The sequence below is a fragment of the Alligator sinensis genome, unplaced genomic scaffold (assembly GCF_000455745.1).
Source record: "Alligator sinensis unplaced genomic scaffold, ASM45574v1 scaffold1365_1, whole genome shotgun sequence".
Classification (NCBI taxonomy): domain Eukaryota; kingdom Metazoa; phylum Chordata; order Crocodylia; family Alligatoridae; genus Alligator; species Alligator sinensis.
The window spans coordinates 459,856-477,733 of NW_005842977.1; the positions used below are offsets into that span (position 1 = coordinate 459,856).

Sequence of the window (17,878 nt, forward strand, 5' to 3'; positions counted from 1 at the left end):
CAGTTATAGGGAAATGAGGGTGAGCTTATCTGCGAATGGAATGTACCTTGGGGTGTCTCAAGAGGACGTTGATGGCTTCCTCAAAGTATTCCAGATCCACCTCAAGTAGAATCTCAGGCAGGTCTTCATAACCAAAGTACGCTAGGGCAAGCGCAGCGAAACCACGACTGGCGAGAAGACTGGCTCGAAATTCAATGAGTCCACCCACACCGCCGAACAGGTCAATCAGCCCTGGGAAAGGACCTTCTCCTAAGGAGATGAACAAGAAACCAGAATGAATGATTCTGTCTGAGAGAGGCAAAGTTGGGAGTCCTTCCTAACACCTCACAGGACTCAGATTTATAGACGTTAGGGGCTGGGGGAGACCTTACAGGAGCATTGAGTCCAGCCCCCACTGCACTTGAGCAGGAAAGTCTTTCCGTTCTTACCCCATGAAGGCAATTACTGGAATTGGAGATTAATTCTTCTATATGCGAGACAGTATCAGAGAATTATCTAGAAACCAAGGACAAGAACTACTGTACTGTACTTTACTGTACTGTAAAGTGGAGCACAGCAGAGATTAATTTAGTTCCCTGCTACACTCTCATCCACCAGCTCTACCCTGATGCAAACAAGGCTCTTCTATATTAGAGCGTGATAATGTGTGTGACTGAGTCTCCACCTTGATGGCTCTGCCCTTTCTAACTCCAAACTGGATAAAAAAGACCCAAGGACCATTATGCCACACCTTCTTCTGTAAATATTATTGTCATCATTTAGATTTATATCCCAACCTTTCTAGGAAGATTCACAGCAGCCTCAAGCAACCCACAATATAAAGAAACAGCAACAGACTCCCCAATCAATACCCTAAAACTACAGATTCCTCCTTGCAGTACAGTTTATTTCATTAAATCATAGAATGTATTCTAAGAGATACCCTGCTTGCCACAGATAAATTGCAGTGAATGGCATCTGTGCTACCACTCGGTCAGCTTTAGTTCTCCAAAAGATTTTTTCATTTGACATCTACTGAGCTTGGCCAACAAACACTCCAAATTTCAGCTTCCTGTTTCCTATTTACAGCACTCGCCTTAATCGTGCTCTAACCCCATAATCCCCTCTTCCAAAGCACCTTTATGTCTGAAAAAAAACCAAGTTGAGCATTCAACAAGAGAGACCTACCATTGGCTCCCAGCTGTGGACAAACCAGGGAACTCTGCTAAATGTAAGTAATTTGTTTCATAATACCCAAAGGATTCAATCAGGTCTGTGCCTTTGCTGCCAGTACAAAGCCACAAATGCAGAGTTAGAATTAGTCCTTGCCTACTACAGTTGAGAGAGTTGCGCTGTCTCAACACATAATGCAATAAAACCAAATCCAGGGAAGCTCCCAGATTTGTTCTCTGGTGGTGCATGTAAAAGCTTTTTATGTTGCTGCTGAATGTTAAAGGCAGAATTCTAGAGGAGAAAAGCCTTTCCTCGGATTTCTATTATTTAATTTATTGGCAATCGAGGCTGCAGACAGTCCTGTGATTAGGCCATGAACTTCATAATTTTCCTAATGATGTAGAGCTTCCTTGTAAAATTAGAACATGCTACTGTACACCATACATGGCCAATCTACAGCATGGGTGCCACAAGAGGCACGGGCAGCCTGTGTGTGTGATACATGGCAAACTGAGGAGGAGACAGGCAACAGACTGGCAAATAAGGCACAGAGCAGAAAGCATAGTAGCAAATCAGATGGGGGGGGGGAAGGAATCAGGATGGCACTCAGGGAAGGTATGGGGCTAATCTGATACATGCTTGGCCCCCACTGGTCTACACCATCAACTTGATACACACACACACACACACACACACACGGAACTGGGATAAAAGAAACAAAGGGAACTGGGTGAAAACAGCAAGGGAAAGTGAGAGGAGTCACTTGGGATTTTGAACAAAGACACTGCCATGTGTGTATGTTTGCACTCCTGACCTGTGAACTTGTTTTTATCACAGCTTCTGGAGTTCACTGGCAGGGTTATATGTAGCCCCTGCAAACTTTAAGCAAGCCCTAGAAATTTCCAGACTAGGATTTTGAGCTCCTCAACAGGAGTATTCTCAGTTGAAAATGCATCCCAAAAGACATACTTATCTAGTCGAGTAACATCACCTCACGAGATCCATGACTCCAGTCTCAGCTACCCAGCAAAGTTCAGGTTTTGAACATTCATAATAAACTTACTGTGGTCAAACTACTGGGGTACTGGCCAGGAGTCATTAGGAGAAACTATTAGGCAAATAATTTGCCATGACAACAAATAATTTGACATAACGTAATTTGGAGAAGCTTGTCATCGGTAGACAGACATTTCCTGACCCATAAAATCAATATGTAGGCTGGATTCATTAAGCTGTGGAAATGAGATGGAGGTCTTTCACCTGGTGGGAGGAAGAGGGCCCCACGCACCCTGCCGTCCCTGATCAGGATTCGTTGGACTCCCGGTGCCACATGCCATCTTTCCACAGTCTGGCTTGTCACAGGCTGATCACAGGGTGTGGAAACCAAGTGGAATGAGCTGAACAAATCCAGGCGCACGTGGAATGGACTCTGCATCACATCTCGTTTCATCAACCTGTGAAACATCTTTTCCGGTTTCAAGAACTGGAAGAGACCCATGGGGTGCACGCCAGCATAATCTCCTCCCAGAGCAGCAGCTTGCTCCAAATCAACCTCACCAGACTCACTGGACTGGTAGAAAGCTCTGGACTGGAAGAGCACCCCCTTCTCATCTGTCAAAGAGGCTTGGAGGGTCACCAGCTTAAAGGGAGCCAAACCAGAGACATGGATTTTCACTGGTTCATCAACAAGGGATGTCCTTGGGGTGACTGTGAGCTTAGCCATTGCCAAAGCAGAGCTCTAGTAGGAAGCACAAGATAAAGGAGACAGAGAAAGTGAAATTGGGAACATCAAACATGACACAATGTGCTGAACTGTGAGATAACGGTAGATGTACCTTACTAAATCAGGTCATCCAGTCCCTCAGGACAAGCTTCCCATGATTCTTGTCAAAGCTGGCTTAGTTGCAAGAACATAGGGAACATAGCTTGAAATTTTGTTTTTTGTTTTAGGAAACTTCAGCCCAGAGGGAATGTTCAATGATAAAATAAGATGCTCAGCTGCCAGCTCCCTCCTTGGAAAGGCTTATACTGCAACTAATATTTAACCGCAGTGGCCCTGGAGTTGCAAGGGCTAAACTTCCCAGGATTTACAGCAGAAGGGTTTGAGAGCCCACTGAATGGGACCAACTGTACCTCCTTTATTTCACTGGCACACCTAAACTGGTTCAGTAAAACTGCCATAATGTCTTCCATACAAGGCCCCTGGAGTCACAAGCATTCATGCATTTGGTCTTGGCACTCCTGTGACAGATGGCACTATCACCAGAGAGCACTTTATGTTAGCGCAGAAGGCACTAGTGCAAAAGGGGAACTTTTCTGTTCCTTACCTGCTGTGCTGCCTCCAATGGGATGCGCTAATGCCTGAAAGCAGTCATCTCAGTCCGTTAGTTTTTGGTCATATTCCAAAATGTGTATGCATACCAGCACTGGTATTTCTACGTCTGTGTTCATCAGGTAAAGACAGAGCACCTAAATGACTCAGCCAAAACTATGCCACAGAACCGGAACAGGACGAATCTACTTCTGCCTCTCTATCTTTGTTAAGTCTTAATTAAGACGGGGAGGTTCCTGTTCTGGCAACCTGAACAAATTCCCCCTGGCCAGAGCCAACTCTCTCTCTCTCTCTCTCTCTCCAGAAGGGGTTCAATGTGTCCTTTCTCTCCCTCTAATCATAGTATGTTCATAGCTTTTTTGCCCCCTTTCTCTTCCCCTCTCCTGCCTTTGCAGACAGCAGAGGAGCGCCAGGTCCCTGCCAACACAGGGACAGGTTTTTAAAGGTGCTACAGCTCCAGAGGTGCAGCTAGCGTCGATTTCAGTAGGTATTCTGGCTCCTGGGCACCTCAGAAAATCCTACTAGGAAAATCTTTGCATTTTTAGGTCGCTGAATACCTCGCACAAATCTGGCCCTCCACACCCCACTGGAGCAGATGTGCTGTCCAGTTCCTACCTTTGCCTTCCACTCTTCACAAACAGCTCTGACTCCTATGTTCAAAAACCCTCAAGCCTGATCTGGTCTCATTACAAGTTAGTCCAGCTCCTCCTCCCCACAACATCCTTTTTTTTTTGTTCTTTGAAAGAAAATTTTCATGTTCCAAGCCAAATCAAGTTCAAATCCATGAGTCAGTCCAGAACCATAAGTGACCCTACAACCAACAAACATCCTCTGCCCCCACCAGTGGCTTCAGATATTTCTGAAGTCTTTTGGCAGGCATCATATGTGCAGGCCCAAGCCCGGAGGCTTGGGGTTCAGATGCCCCCGAGTTTTGCCTGCCCTCAGGCATATGGCTGCAGAAGCAAGCTATGGAGGAACCTCTCATTTCCATAAAGTGGGCTTTAAGCCCCAGCACCTCAGCGGGTACTAAACCACGCCAGAAGAACAGTTATCTGTGAGTATGGTTAAGGAAAAGTGCCTTCCTGGCCCCAGATACATGGTGTTTCCCCTGCCAGGTAAAGTAAGCTTACCACAAGGATAGGTTAGAGCAGCCCATCTGAATAAGAGTTAACTATGTCAGGCTGAGGGGCAGCTCTGCAACATCAGGAACACCCTACCTACCTGAGGACTCCAGGTTGCTCTCAAGTCAGAGAGGGTCAAGCTGCTTCTGAGCAAATGGGGGAAAGGCTACCACACCAGCAGAGGCAAACTCCTCCTATTTGCCATACTGCCTTCCAAACTCCTCTCCCTTTTCCATAGTTCAGTTTCCTCCCTTCTGCCACTTGAACAGAAGGAAAGCAGGACACAATAGGGCAAGTAACAAAAATAGGAGGGTCAGAACAGGAACAGATAAATGTATTGGATAAGAGGCTATTAAGAGGCCTGTAACCCTTTCCTTGCCAAGTAGATGCAAGTAGTAATTTTGCAGGGCAAAGAGTGTACACTGTTCCTGAGAGCTTTTCAGCAAAGATCAGCAGTGTTGCAACCGCCTACACTTCTGCCAGAGGTCAGGAAGCAGAGCATAAAGAGGGTGAATTGAGAGGACCATGTGTACTTAACCATGTAGTATAGAACACAATGCCAAGATCTAAGCAGTTAAATAATAACCCATTGGGTTACAGAGTGCAATAAGTGAAACAAGCTTTCGCAGTACTGGCAAGGATCCATGATCGCTTGCTGATGGATCCTTCTATCCCTTGGTTCTGATACCTCCTAGGATTGCTCTGAACGTCCCCTTTTATCTCTTTCCTTACATGCTTTTCCCTCAACTAACCATGACATTCATGTCAATGTTAGCGCATTAACAAACCCTCTTATTTCAACAGGATTCTAGCTCACTTCATACAATTCACTTCTTTTAACATAAAAAACCAGAACATCAAATTACTACAGGCAATAGTCTTAAATACTCTAAGTACTTTCCAAAATGCAGCCATTAGCTGCAGCCATAACTTAGAGCTGCAGCCTTAACTAACGATGTCGCAAAGAGCTTTGCTATCACCGGGGCTCCTAACAGGTGTGGTGTGAAAGGGGGCTTCAGACCCCTTGCAGCAATTATGGACCTGCCCTTTGTTTTGAATAATCAAGCTAATGTATAGCTCTGGTGGTACACAGAGGAAAGCACTGTGGGCCCCATAAGCTTTAACATACCTCAATCTTTTTAAAACACAGGTTCAATTTTGCAGTTGGCACAATTCAGCCCATCCCTCTGAAAAACTTAATGCTGCTTAGCCCACCTTACATGGGTCTCAGAACAGTCTCAGGCATTTGGGGTTAAAAACCAAAGACCCAGTCCCATGGCAGGAACATTCATTACTGTATAATACTTGTGTAGGATTAAGATTTTCTATTGCATTTTTCTGGCATTCATGTGCCACATACCTGCTGTGCTTTTGCTCACCTCCTCCTAAGGATGGCTTAGTTGTGATAGGAAACCCAGAATTATTTGTACATCATTTACAAAATGTACATTTATAAAGATACCCTTTGAAATAGGAGAAACCTTTTGGGATTTGCTCACTTCCCTATCTGTCCTCATACAAGTTACTTGTAAACTCAATCATAAAGCAAAGACTAGGAGTGCACCAATAAAGATTTTCTTGGCCGATACTGATAGCCACTTATTAACCAACCATATCGGCTTCTGCCAATCTGATAACTAATATTTGGTAATAATCCAAGACATTTTAAATTACTGACATAAATAAACTTTTTTTTGTTTTAAATGTATAACATGCGCAGGAATGAGCTTTAGTTGAAGCGCTTCCACCACCATTTCTAAGCGCAGGGACGCTGATCCAGGAGATGCTGCATCACTTTAATTAAAGCAACTCTTGAAGCCGCCCTAATTAAAGCATTGGGACCCCCACTCCTGGAGCACATGTAAAAATGCCTGTGCCAGTTGCAGCAGGCAAGGCTAGCCTAGAAATACCTGTGACTGCCTGTGCAGAGCCTTTCAGCCCCTGCTCTTTCATGTGATGCCCTTGAACCCAAGCCAATAGCAGCTGCCTGAGCCTGCCCAGTAGGGTTGAAGGGGATGGTGTAAGCCGGGGGTGGGCAAAATGCGGCCCGCCAGACCATTCTATCCGGCCCGTGGGGCCCCTAAAAAAATTTAGAAAATTAATATATATCTGCCCCTGGCTGCCTGTCATGTGGCCCTCGATGGCTTGCTGAAACTCAGTAAGCGGCCCTCTGCCCAAAATAATTGCCCACCCCTGGTGTAAGCCTTCCTGGCTGCCCAGGACTGGGTGGTCTCTGGACCAGGCTCCCTGCTCTCCTTCCCCTGCCCAAGGCAGGTCTGCAGGAGCATTCTAGGCTTGGAGAAACTGGGCGACTCCTTCCCTGCAGCTGGGCCCCAGCTCCTGGGAACTGGACTCCGGTGGGGGAAGGGCCCCTTCCCCTCCTCGTGCTGCTGCTACCAAGGGCAAGGCAAGCCCCTGTCCCATGGGGGAGACTGAATGGACCCGGCTCTGGGTAGGGAAGGACCTGGCTGGACTGAGGTGCTGGGGGAAGGACCCTGCTGTGCACAGCAGTGGGAAGGAGGCAAAGTGGCTGCTTCAGCCCCTCCAGGTTCTGCCCCTGGGGCACAGACCCCCAGGCACTGCAGGTTGAGTCACACTGGGCAGCTGTGCTTGCCCCTCCGCGCCCCAGTCACATCTTTCCGGCATTCAGTGCCTTTTATGGTGCCCACCCTGGGCCCAGCCCGCAATCTGTGCTGTGCCAGTGCCTGTGACACCGCAGCAGCTGCTCCGCTCCAGCCCAGCCCATTGATGAGAGGGTAGCAGTGTATCCAGGGTCACCCTAGTTCATGGGAGGGAACCCAGGCATACGGAGCCCCAGGCCCACAGATGAGACAGAACGCATGCAGCCAGGGACCCCAGCCCCATGGTTTAGAGGGAACCCAGGTTGCCAGGGGCCAGGCCAGAAGGCATAATGATACAGAAAACATTATTGGCTACAATGGCCAAAAAAAAAAAAAAAAAGCCGAAAGCTGATAATGCCATTTCCCTTTTATCGGCGTTGATCCAATAGGCACCTCTATTTAGAACTTCAGCAGGGGCTAAAGGGCTCTGCACAGCCAGTCACAAGCATGGCTAGCCTAGCCCTGCCTGCTGCAACTGGCACAGGCACTTTTATATGTGAACTGGGAGTGTGGAGGCGGTGCTTTAATTAGACCGGCTCTGAGAGGCAGTCTAATTAAAGTGCCACTGCATCTCCTGTATCAGTGTCCCCACACTTAGAAATCACGGTGGGGGCACTTGAACTATAGCTAATTTGTGTGCAGCCTTCTCTTGTGGAGGCTGAACAGGTTCAGGTCCCATAGCCTCTCTTTGTAGGGCCTGCCCTGCTGCCCCGTGACCCTCTCAATGCCGGCCACATCTCTCCTGAAGTGCGGCTCCCAGAACTGGATGCAGTACTCCAACTGCGGCCTAACCAGTGTCGCGTAGAGGGGAAGGATCACCTCCTTGGACCTGCTCGTGATGCATCTGTGGATGCATGACAAGGTGGTTAGCCTTTCTGACCACGTCCTCACATTGGCAGCCCATGTAAATCTTGGAATCAATAACTCCCAAGATCCCTTTCTGCCTCTGTGCCAATGAGAAGGAGTTCCCCAGCCTGTAGGTATGCTGCTGGTTCTCTCTCCCTAGGTGCAGTACCCTGCACTTGTCAGTATTGAATCCCATCCCTATTCTCATCCACCCACCCCTGTAACCTGTCCTGATCTAGTTGTAGCCTGTCCCTCCCTTCTATCATGCACACCTCTCCCCACATTTTAGTGTCATCCGCAAATTTGAACAAGGTGCTTTTTACCCCCTCATCCAAGGCACTGATAAAGATGTTGAACAGGACAGGCCTGAGGACCGAGCCCTGGGGGACTCCACTGCCCACATCCCTCCAGGTTGAAAATGACCCATCCACCACCACTCTCTGGGTGCAGCCCTCCAGCCAATTTGCAACCCATCTGACCACGTAGGCATCAACGCCACAGTCTCCTTCGGGACAAGGATTGGCTCTAAGGACTGGGTCGATTGGGCTGGGGCACGAAGCAGGGCTGGGAGCGAGCCGCGGCTGAACAAGGCACCTACCCCACCTCCTGGTGGGGTGGCAGCAACTATGGATGGAAGCCAGGCCCTTCCTGTGGATTGCCCCAGCTTGTTCTTAGGGACAAGAAAGAAAAAAAAACAGATGGAAATAGGAATTATTTAGGAATCTTAGGGTAATCATACTGGAAATATGGTACATACCATGTTCAGACTAAAGCAGCAAATAACTTTAGTGTACAGCTGTAGCCCTCAACCTTTTTAGACTCAAGGCAACCCTAAGAAAACGTTGGGGTTTTTTTTGTGAAACAATAGTAGAGCAATTTTTCTGCTGCAAAGAACTCAAGAAGGCCACAACAGGTTAAACTGTTTTAAGCATTATGGATTCCTGTTTGAAGTCTCTGGGTTTATATTGTGCATTGTGCTTGCACACACAACAATAGTGCTAACTAGCATTGCGTGGCACCTTGTAGTACCCTTGAAAGGATCTCCAGGCACCTGAGTTGACAATCACTGGCATACGGGATGGGCTGTACCTCAGTGGAATGTGCAATGGACACAGAGCTCCCAGGAGAACCTGAGAAGTTACAGTAAGGTTAGAGTGCTGCTGTAGCTACGACAATCCAAGAAATATTTAAGCAGCAAAGGTTTTTTGGGTGATATCCACACAGTTCAGAAAGAGGTGACACCAATCAGATACATGCTTAAGCAGGTCCACAATGAGCCTTTAAGCTGGGCAACACAGAACAAAACAAAAGCACCCATTTAAACCAGCATTAATATTTCACCACTGACTTATTTTTAATTTTATTACAAACTATTTGTCCTTTTATGCATCTTTTTGATGGGGTACAAAGAGCATAGATTATCACTACCTACCCTTCACACCTACAAGATGAATGAGGAGACCCACTTCCTACTGAACTGAGTGACGATCATATTAAGCAGCCACTCCAGGAACCAGCAAATACAACTGCATGCGAGGGAGGCTCTTTCCTGGATGTTTAATAAGATTGTTAACCTGAAAGTCTTAGTAATACTGTAAAGTGTTCACTTTGGCCATGGTTGTTGGAATTGACTATACAGTAGCCAGCAAAATTCAGTCAGTGTCTTGTATTACCCACAAACCTGTTCTTAGGGGCAACCCAACTACATTTCAAAGGTAGTACAGCCACTTCGAAATTTATTAATCCTGGCAGCACACACACCTGCATCCCCATCCAGAGAAGGCCAACCACGAAGAGGGTTGAATAAGACTTTCCTTACCCCACTTCCAGCATCCGCTGGCTGTGGTGCAAGTGATTAAAATTATGTAGCCGGCACAAACACTGCCCTTACTAACAAGGAGCATATTGGACCTTGCCTCAGCTGACTGTGAGGAGTGCAGAGCCATTATGCAACGTGGATCCTGCTAAATGAAATTTATGGGGACACGAGGAAAGAAAATTCAGAGGTTAGTCCCTCCTGTTAGTAGTTTTATTATAATAAAATGTTGCGTAACAAAAAGGCAGCACCCTTGAAAAATTAAGTCATAAAAGCCAACTTCTGATGGAGCCATCATATGTCAAAATCATCACTGTGTTGCCCCTGCCACGCGAGTCTCCCCTGAGGCCAGGCCAGCCGGCCCCGCTCCCTGCTGGCAGGGCTCAGTACTCCCAAGTGATCTTGAGGTTCGGCGGCAGCTTTGCTGTGCACAGCTCATCGAATTTCGATGCATCCTTGACGGGAGTGCTGTAGAAGTCGAAAACGTCCTGAGCCGTGCGCATCTGGTGGAGCTGTGAGTTGGGGACGGTGTGGCCCAACTCGGCAGCCAGCTGTGCCAGGAGGTGGTACCTGAGCCCAAGATCCCCGAGTGGGGTTTGCTGCCAGTCCGCAGCCAGCGCAGGCCCCGCCAGGGCCTGGACGTGGGCCTTCAGGAGATGGGACAGGTTCTCGGGGGGCACGTACCGCCTGCTGCGCGGTGGCGGGCAGGCCAAGGCGGGCTCCATGTTCTTGACTTCGGTCTCGGCCTCGGCCTCGGCCTCCTGATTCCTGCGGGAACCAGAGGCAGAGCGTGCGGTTGTCACGTCTTCCGCAGGGGCAGGGGCTCCCCGCCCGGTCCCCCAGGGCCTATTGCCCGCCCGCCCGCGCGCCCTCCCCGGTTCTCACCTGCGGCCGCCCCACAACCCCCCGCGCAACGCTGCCACCCGCCGCACCAGCGCCCCCGCCCTCTTGGAGCCGACAGAAAGCCAGCTCCGCCTCCGCCCCCGCCCGGAAGTAGCTGCGCCGCTGCGGTGCACTCTGGGAGAGGCGAGGCGGAGTAGGCTGAGGGAGGGCGTGGGTTGGGGCTCCTATTGCCACAGGAGCTGACCTCCCTCGGCCCGCCCAGTCTCGGTCTGGAGTTGTCCCCCGGTTGCCAATCAATGCCCCCGCCCGTCCTTTTCATTGTGACGTCATGGCTCGTTGTCCGCTCCCTGGCCCGTGCTGAGGTGCCGGCTCCGTTGTGCGCAGGCGCAGCTGTTGCTGGGGGGGCGAGCGCGATGTAGCGCCGGGTGCGGACACATTCGTCCTTCGTGCAACGAGCTCGTGGCACCCTGCGGGGCCTTAGCGTCCTTTCAGAGGCCGCGGGGTGCAGGGCAGGGCATGCTCATGCGCATGAGCCAGTGCTGGCCGGTTTGACGAAGGAGCTGGCGTGTAGGCCAGACTCCGGAGAAGCAGCATCGGGTGTTTGCTCGAAAGCTTGCACGCACTGTTTAGTTGGTCTAAGACGAGACATCACGTTTACCCAAAGAGCCTTGTCCTTAGACAGACGCGCCCTCATCTAGGTCGCAGCCCCCGAGCAGGAGCAATCGCCTGTGTATCAACAGGCTTGTCAGACTTAACTTCAGGACCAAGACCTTGTAAAGGAGGAGCAAACTAACCGGGCTTTATGGCATATGCAAACTGCTTCGCAAGGTGATAAACCTATGTGGTGGCTGGCCTGGTTGGCAGAACAGCCCCATGGCCAGGAATTTTAAGCCCTCAAGGCTGACAAGGAGCCAGTAGTGCGAGGGAAAGGGGTTTATTTGAAAGTGCCCTTGGAGAGGAAGAAAATAAATGCCTGATAGCATAACTATTCCCCCCACCCACCTCCCAGTGACATGGGGTGAAGGAGGAAAGGATGGAAGAGGCTGAAAACAGATACATTTCTGCTAAAGCTTTAACTACAGTTGCTTGGTTCTGTCAGGTCCCTGCTTTCATTACAACTATTTGTCACTACCTCTAAAGCTACACAGGTATTCCTGACATATCTAGAGTGACAAATGGGAAAAAAACCAAAACAGAAACAACAACCTTAAGGAGAAATATCAAAACACTCCTTCCAGCATTCTTCCAACAGAGAGAGACAGAAAGAGCATTATAGACTGCAAGGCAGTAATTCTCAACCTTTTTAGATTCAAGGCACTCTTTGTTAGACTCAAAGCACCCATCAGAAAATGCTAATTTCTAGTTTTCACTTGTTTTTTTACTACAGAAAAATAATACAGCAATTCTTTTGCAAAGAACTCAGACCACAAAAGGGTAGCATATTTTTAACACTATGGATCCCTATTTTAAAATCTTTGGGTTTATCTTATGAATCGTGTTTGCCATATTGGAAGAGATACGTGGGGAAGGGCATGATGGGAAATGGCTCCTACCTGAACTAGACTGGGGTGCTCTGTACAGCGAACATTTGTATCAGGCCAGGCATTCTGCCAGGGGCAGATCCTTAAAACCTGCATGCTCACTCTGAAAGTGTCCCTAACAGAAGTGGTTTGCTGAATTGGGTGCCAAATCAGGGCCATCACTTCCCATTCCACATGCAGTTGATCTGCTCTGACACACAATCCTCTGGGCATCTCAGCTCCCTTAACCTTAACTCCCCAGTACTGCCAGTCCTGAGCCAGGCTGCCTTGTATGATATGAAGAGACGGTCTGAAAATAAAAAAAGCTTTGACTTGCATGCTTTTGTAACTTGCCACCCGCTTTGTTTTCATTTGCATAAATAATCCAGCATCAAACACCCAGCAAACTAAAATGCAGGCGAGCATCCTAACGGCCTGGCAAAAGAATCGTTCTCCTCTGCCTACTCTTTGATACAATAAATGTTTAAGTAGCATATGTATAGTTGAACAACTTAATCCAGAGAGAAGAGAAGCCTCTTACTAAAGTACCTTATTGTAGCTTTTATATGGGAGCAGGGCCATCCCTAGTGGGGTCAAATCAGGGCAACTGCCTTGGGCGGTGCACTTTGGGGGCTCCATGAACAGTGCTGTACAGGTTCTGCTGTTCCAGCTGCTCGCCACCCGCCCCCTGGCACCCATATGGGCTGATATGCCCTGGGCCTTGCACACCCCTAGGGACAATGCCTGGGAGATAGTAGGTTCAAACCCCAGTAGACAAAGGAGTTGAACCTGATTCTAATTCATCATGGGTGAGAGCTATAGCACTGGAAGAAATGAGGACAAATAAGCAAACAGCTTGGTGACAGGTTTTTTTCAGCCAGTATTATTTAGTGAATCTGAGCAGAATTGATAAGCCATTTCAGGATGGCCAACACTTAACATCTGTAGCGATGTGATCAGAGAGCTAAGTGGGATGAGTTCTAGCCTGGAGGTCTTACAAGGAACACTTGAAGGGCTCACTATGAGCACACGTAGCTGCAAATAGTTTCAAAATAGGACATCTAGATGCACTTTTCAACTCAAGGGAAGAGACCAGTCTGGGCCTAGCAGCAGGCCCAGGAGACTGCTCTCTGATTGGTTCCCCTTCATGTTTCATTGGATTGAGTGGGTTTTAGTCACCAGATTTATTCCATAGGTTTGTTACCATTTTGTTGCAAATGTGGCCCAGTGTGCCTAAGTTAAAAAGGCTCTGAGGGAGCTGGGGAATTGGGGGAGGGTTATGGAGAGAAAGAAGTCACCTCAGAGAAGACAGAGAGAGAGAGAGAGTGTGAGTAAGCAGAAGTCTGAGGAAGGACAGGGAAAATGCAGCAGCACAATAAAGGCTGTTGGAAGCAGAAGAGTCTTCTGTGCTGTTTGGGATGTTAGCAGCCTGACCCCTGCCCCCGCATACTTTGAAGAGTATTTTCTCAGGAACTGATCAAAGAAGGAGCTCTTTGATTTTGGGGGTGCTATGCATAGCCAGGGACAGAGGATAACCAGGGTCTTCAAACCAAAGACTTGCTCCTTAAAGAGCCATATCTGGACTAACTTCAGAAGGGTTCTTAAGGAGGGGAGCAGGATAAGGCTTCTTTCTGGGGAGCCCCAAGGCAGAGTTTTCCTTGAAAGGAAATGAACTGTGATGAGTGAAGTTAGTATTCATCAACAAACTTGTGTATAGCTATAGCTTAGATACCACAGTGACTACTGTTCACCATTTCCTGCAAGCATTGGTAGTTTCAACAGAGTAAAGAATTTGACTAACTCACCACAAAACTTACATGAGTCTGAGCTGATGTCACCTGCCATTAACATCAATGCAAACAGGCCAATGTATATCAGCGGTGGAGCTGGTTCTGAGATTGTGATAGTGTTTACACTTCTTTTGTGTTTGCCTTCTACACTGGTCTAATGAATTAGTTTTATGGCAGGAATGATCACAAAAAGGTCACTATAGTCTAATTTTGGAAAATATTTTCAGAAAGCACATTTTCAATTTCTAAACTCAGAACATTTGCTTTGGAAATCCCAATTGTTCCAGTCTGAAAACAGAAATATAGCATTAATGCATTGCTATGTGCCATGTGGCTTGGGTTTGTTCAAAACATCCTTCAACTATCTTATACCAAATACTTCTGTAAGATCAAGAATTATTTGCAGAATAATGTTTGAAGAATAAATATAATTAATTAATACATTTGAGAATGCTGAAAAGCTGCTTACAAAGGATGCTCAGGCCCCTTGTTAGGGCTTCTTGTAGGGCCAGTCAGCAATCACTCCCAGCTTCTCAGAGCACACGCCCCAAGCACACAGCCCACCAAACACACACAGCAAACCAAAGGCAGAGGCAGCTGGATCATTTACCTTCTCTGGACAGGATCTGGTACCAGCTTCTCTCCCCCATCCTCTTCTTGCCCCCAGGAATTGTAATGTAACCCTTGCCGGCACACTAGGCAGGGCGATGTGCCGGATTCTGGATCCTCAGGGTGCCAGTAACCTTGGGACCCCCCCCTCAAGTAGGCCTGTTAACTGAGGTGTCCCTGGGGAGGGTGTCCCTCACTCTCACTGCCCAAGAACCTCACTATAAGCCCCACTGAGAAAAAAGGGATTTTCTTTATTTATATACAACTATATACAAGAAAGGGAAAATGGATTAATAACAGTAACAGGAAATATATATTATCAATAGTAAATTAAAAAGAAATAATAATTGACCATTATATACAAATACAGCATTAAGAAAAGCAGTGGTTGTTACAACTTACAGCAGGGGTGGGCAAAATGCGGCCCGGGGGCTGGATGCGGCCCACCAGGGCATTCTATCCAGCCCGCAGGGCCCTAAAAAATTTAGAAAATTAATATTAATCTGCCCTGGGCTTCCTGTCATGCAGCCCTTGATGGCTTGCCAAAACTCAGTAAGCAGCCCTCTGCCCAAAATAATTGTCTGCCCCGACTTACAGTCAACTCTCTCACTGATTACATTCTCCTGGTCATAAACTTTGAAAGTTTCCCCCTGGGGTTAAACCCCACTCCCCTTGCAAATAAAGAGAAACACGGTTATTGCCGTGGTCCACGGCTAGGTGGTGCAAACATACTCTGGCTTAACTTTGGACACAGGTCTCCCTTCAGCAGAGTTCTCTGCTGAGGTCCACGATGCAACAGGTGGCTTCCTCTTGTGCAGCCTGGAATAAGTTGTCTGCACACGCTCCATAGTTAAATGTCTCCCCACACCTGTTCCCCATGAGTCTGGTGCTTCTTCAGGCAGTCCTCTGAAACCAGTGCCCCTCCTGTTGCTTACAACCCAGCATGAGAGTTCCCTTTTCCCAGCTCAAACAGGGAACTTCCCCATTGTTTTTTTTTTCCCCAGGTCCCCGACCAAGCCACTCAAGCTCGCCTAGCCTGAACAGGGGTTTCCTTTAACAAGTCTCTGACCCGACAGCTTTTCCCAATGCCCAGCTGGCTTACTAACCCTTTCCTACTCCTTCCCTGGATATCTGTGTCCCTGAGGGCACAGTTGCAACCCAGTGAGGAAACAGTTTCTCCTGGGATGACTCAGACTCTCCCCTGTCCTGAACTCTGCTCCCTGGCATGACACAGCTCTGTTCCTTCTGCCTGGGGGAAAGGAGGGGGCTGAGTCGCTGTCCCTATCTCCAGGCTCAGATTTTTCTCTCTCTCCCTGGTGTTCTTCCCTCAACTTTTTATGGCTCCATAGTAGGCAATCAGAGTCTGGGTTTTGCGATGGGGGACTCTGGCTGCAGTTTAAATGCACCAGTAAAAAGCAGGAAGATCACACATCAACTGCTGAAACTTCCTTAGCCTGACAAATGTTTTTTGAACCCGAAAGCTTGCTTAAAAATTGTTCTCCAACTATTTAAGTTGGTCTAATAAAAGATATCAGGTTCACCCAAAGAACCTTGTCTACCAGTAAAAGCATGCATTTTGCACAGCACATCCTCCGTTTGGAAAGCTGTGCACCCTCTGCAAACTTTTTGCTGCCTCTCTCTGCAAAGTCCTGAGGCATGGCTCATCTATTCAGTTTGCAGCCAAGCAAAACTCTGCAGCTGTTATAGTAATACTATCTCTTTTAATTCTTGCATATCCCTGTCATAATAAACCCATGACAATGTTTTGGACCCACAGTTGAGTCTGGACATATGAAAATGACAATGCTGTATTCTTCTGTAGCTAATGAACTGTTTTCAGCGAAATGATGTCGTCTAATTAATTCAATTCTCTCCACTTAGGGAGTATCTGCTGTGAACCACTCTTGGTATGAGACCTTAGAAAGTGCAGTTGTGATGAGGGCTTTTAAGCTTTGAATTTCATGAGTTACCTGTGAAACTTACTAGCCAGGGTCTCTATCCGCAAAGTTGAGCGGATAAGCATAAGCATGTGCCCATGCTTATGCCACTGATTGCACATGGTAAATCTCTCCTTTTCCTCACTCTGTGCAATGACCTCTGTATTTTTTGTACCCAATTAGACCATCCTAATTTTAGGGTCTAATAAATTTACCCCATTTCTTATTTAACCAATTCAAATTTATGTGATCAAGATACATTTCAATTTTTCTTAAGGCTCTCACTGGCTCGGTGATTAAAGTTGATTCCTTTTTACATATACTAGACCTGCAGCTACAATAGGAGGTGTTATTACAGCATTGAACTTAAACAGATCAGACATATATCTCATTTAGATAGACCACTATCCTACTACAGTAAAAGCCGTGTTATCCGGTACCTTAGAAACCGGCATGCTCCATTAACTGGCAGGCTGGTCGATGCGGCAAAAGTGAAACCAGAAGTGCCCGCTGTGGCACTTCCAGTTTTGCCTAGCCCCCGTGACCCGGGGCAAAGCAGGCTGCGCGCTGCCCCACTCCCTTTCCCCTGGCACATTGACACCAGGGAGGGCTGGCAGCGCACTGGATACAGCGGGAGGGGCAGCAGCCTGGATAGGCAAAGATGCCTATTTGGGCCTCTCAAGTAACCGGCTTATTTGGTTATCCGGCACCTCCCATTCCCCATGGGTGCCGGATAACAGAGCTTTTGCTGTAGATCTTTATTCATACCAATGTCCGTATATGCAAATTGTGTCCAATTTAATGTGGTGTCCTGACATTGTCCAATAGATTTATTATATACAGTCCAGTTCAATGATAATACTGGTGAAACAGGAATTGACATGGTTGTGTATACTGCAGAAGAAGGTGCCTGAAGTTCAGTCTTGTTGCTACTGCTTAATTGCAGATTTTTGACGGGAAAGTTCAGTTGCACGTATATCTGGAAAAGTGATTGGTGAAGATTACATGGGGCACATACCAAACCAATATTGCAGTTATTAACCGTTTTGCCTGTCAGTACCGGTGAACTAACATTCAAAACCCAAATGATTTGTATAGCAAAAGTGTCATGTCCCACGTTCCAGCAGATGGCAGAAACTGAAGAGTCAGCCAAGAACTGTAAAGTCAGTGCCAAGATCTCAGTCTCTGGGGACAAGAGGAGCGCCAGGCTGTCTCAGTCTGAGTCTTGTGTCGAGACAGGTGGAGGCAACTTCTCCCCTTTATTTTTTTGCTGCACTTGCTTTTTCCTGCT

General features: G+C 47.6%; 2 protein-coding genes across 3 annotated transcripts in view; both read right to left on the minus strand.

Moving 5' to 3' along the window:
• LOC102376159 (acyl-coenzyme A amino acid N-acyltransferase 1-like) overlaps positions 1-4,840 on the minus strand; it is a 6,993-nt gene extending 2,153 nt beyond the window's left edge. The window contains exons 1-3 of one of the 2 annotated variants that reach the window (XM_006036585.3): positions 4,706-4,840; positions 2,413-2,890; positions 47-249 (exon numbers count right to left, since the gene is read on the minus strand). In XM_006036585.3, the coding sequence (XP_006036647.1) occupies positions 47-249; positions 2,413-2,875 (666 nt within the window). In that variant the 5' untranslated portion in view covers positions 2,876-2,890; positions 4,706-4,840. Of the gene's footprint in view, positions 1-46; positions 250-2,412; positions 2,891-3,479; positions 3,669-4,705 lie in introns of those variants that run through there. The other variant, XM_025192860.1, reaches the window with a different exon arrangement.
• A 4,561-nt stretch (positions 4,841-9,401) lies between these two features.
• MRPL50 (mitochondrial ribosomal protein L50) overlaps positions 9,402-17,878 on the minus strand; it is a 16,389-nt gene continuing 7,912 nt past the window's right edge. Inside the window, exons 2-4 of the mRNA XM_006036586.3 lie at positions 11,864-11,894; positions 10,774-10,955; positions 9,402-10,656 (exon numbers count right to left, since the gene is read on the minus strand). Of these exons, the coding sequence (XP_006036648.2) occupies positions 10,272-10,656; positions 10,774-10,955; positions 11,864-11,894 (598 nt within the window). The 3' untranslated portion in view covers positions 9,402-10,271. The remainder of the gene's footprint in view (positions 10,657-10,773; positions 10,956-11,863; positions 11,895-17,878) is intronic.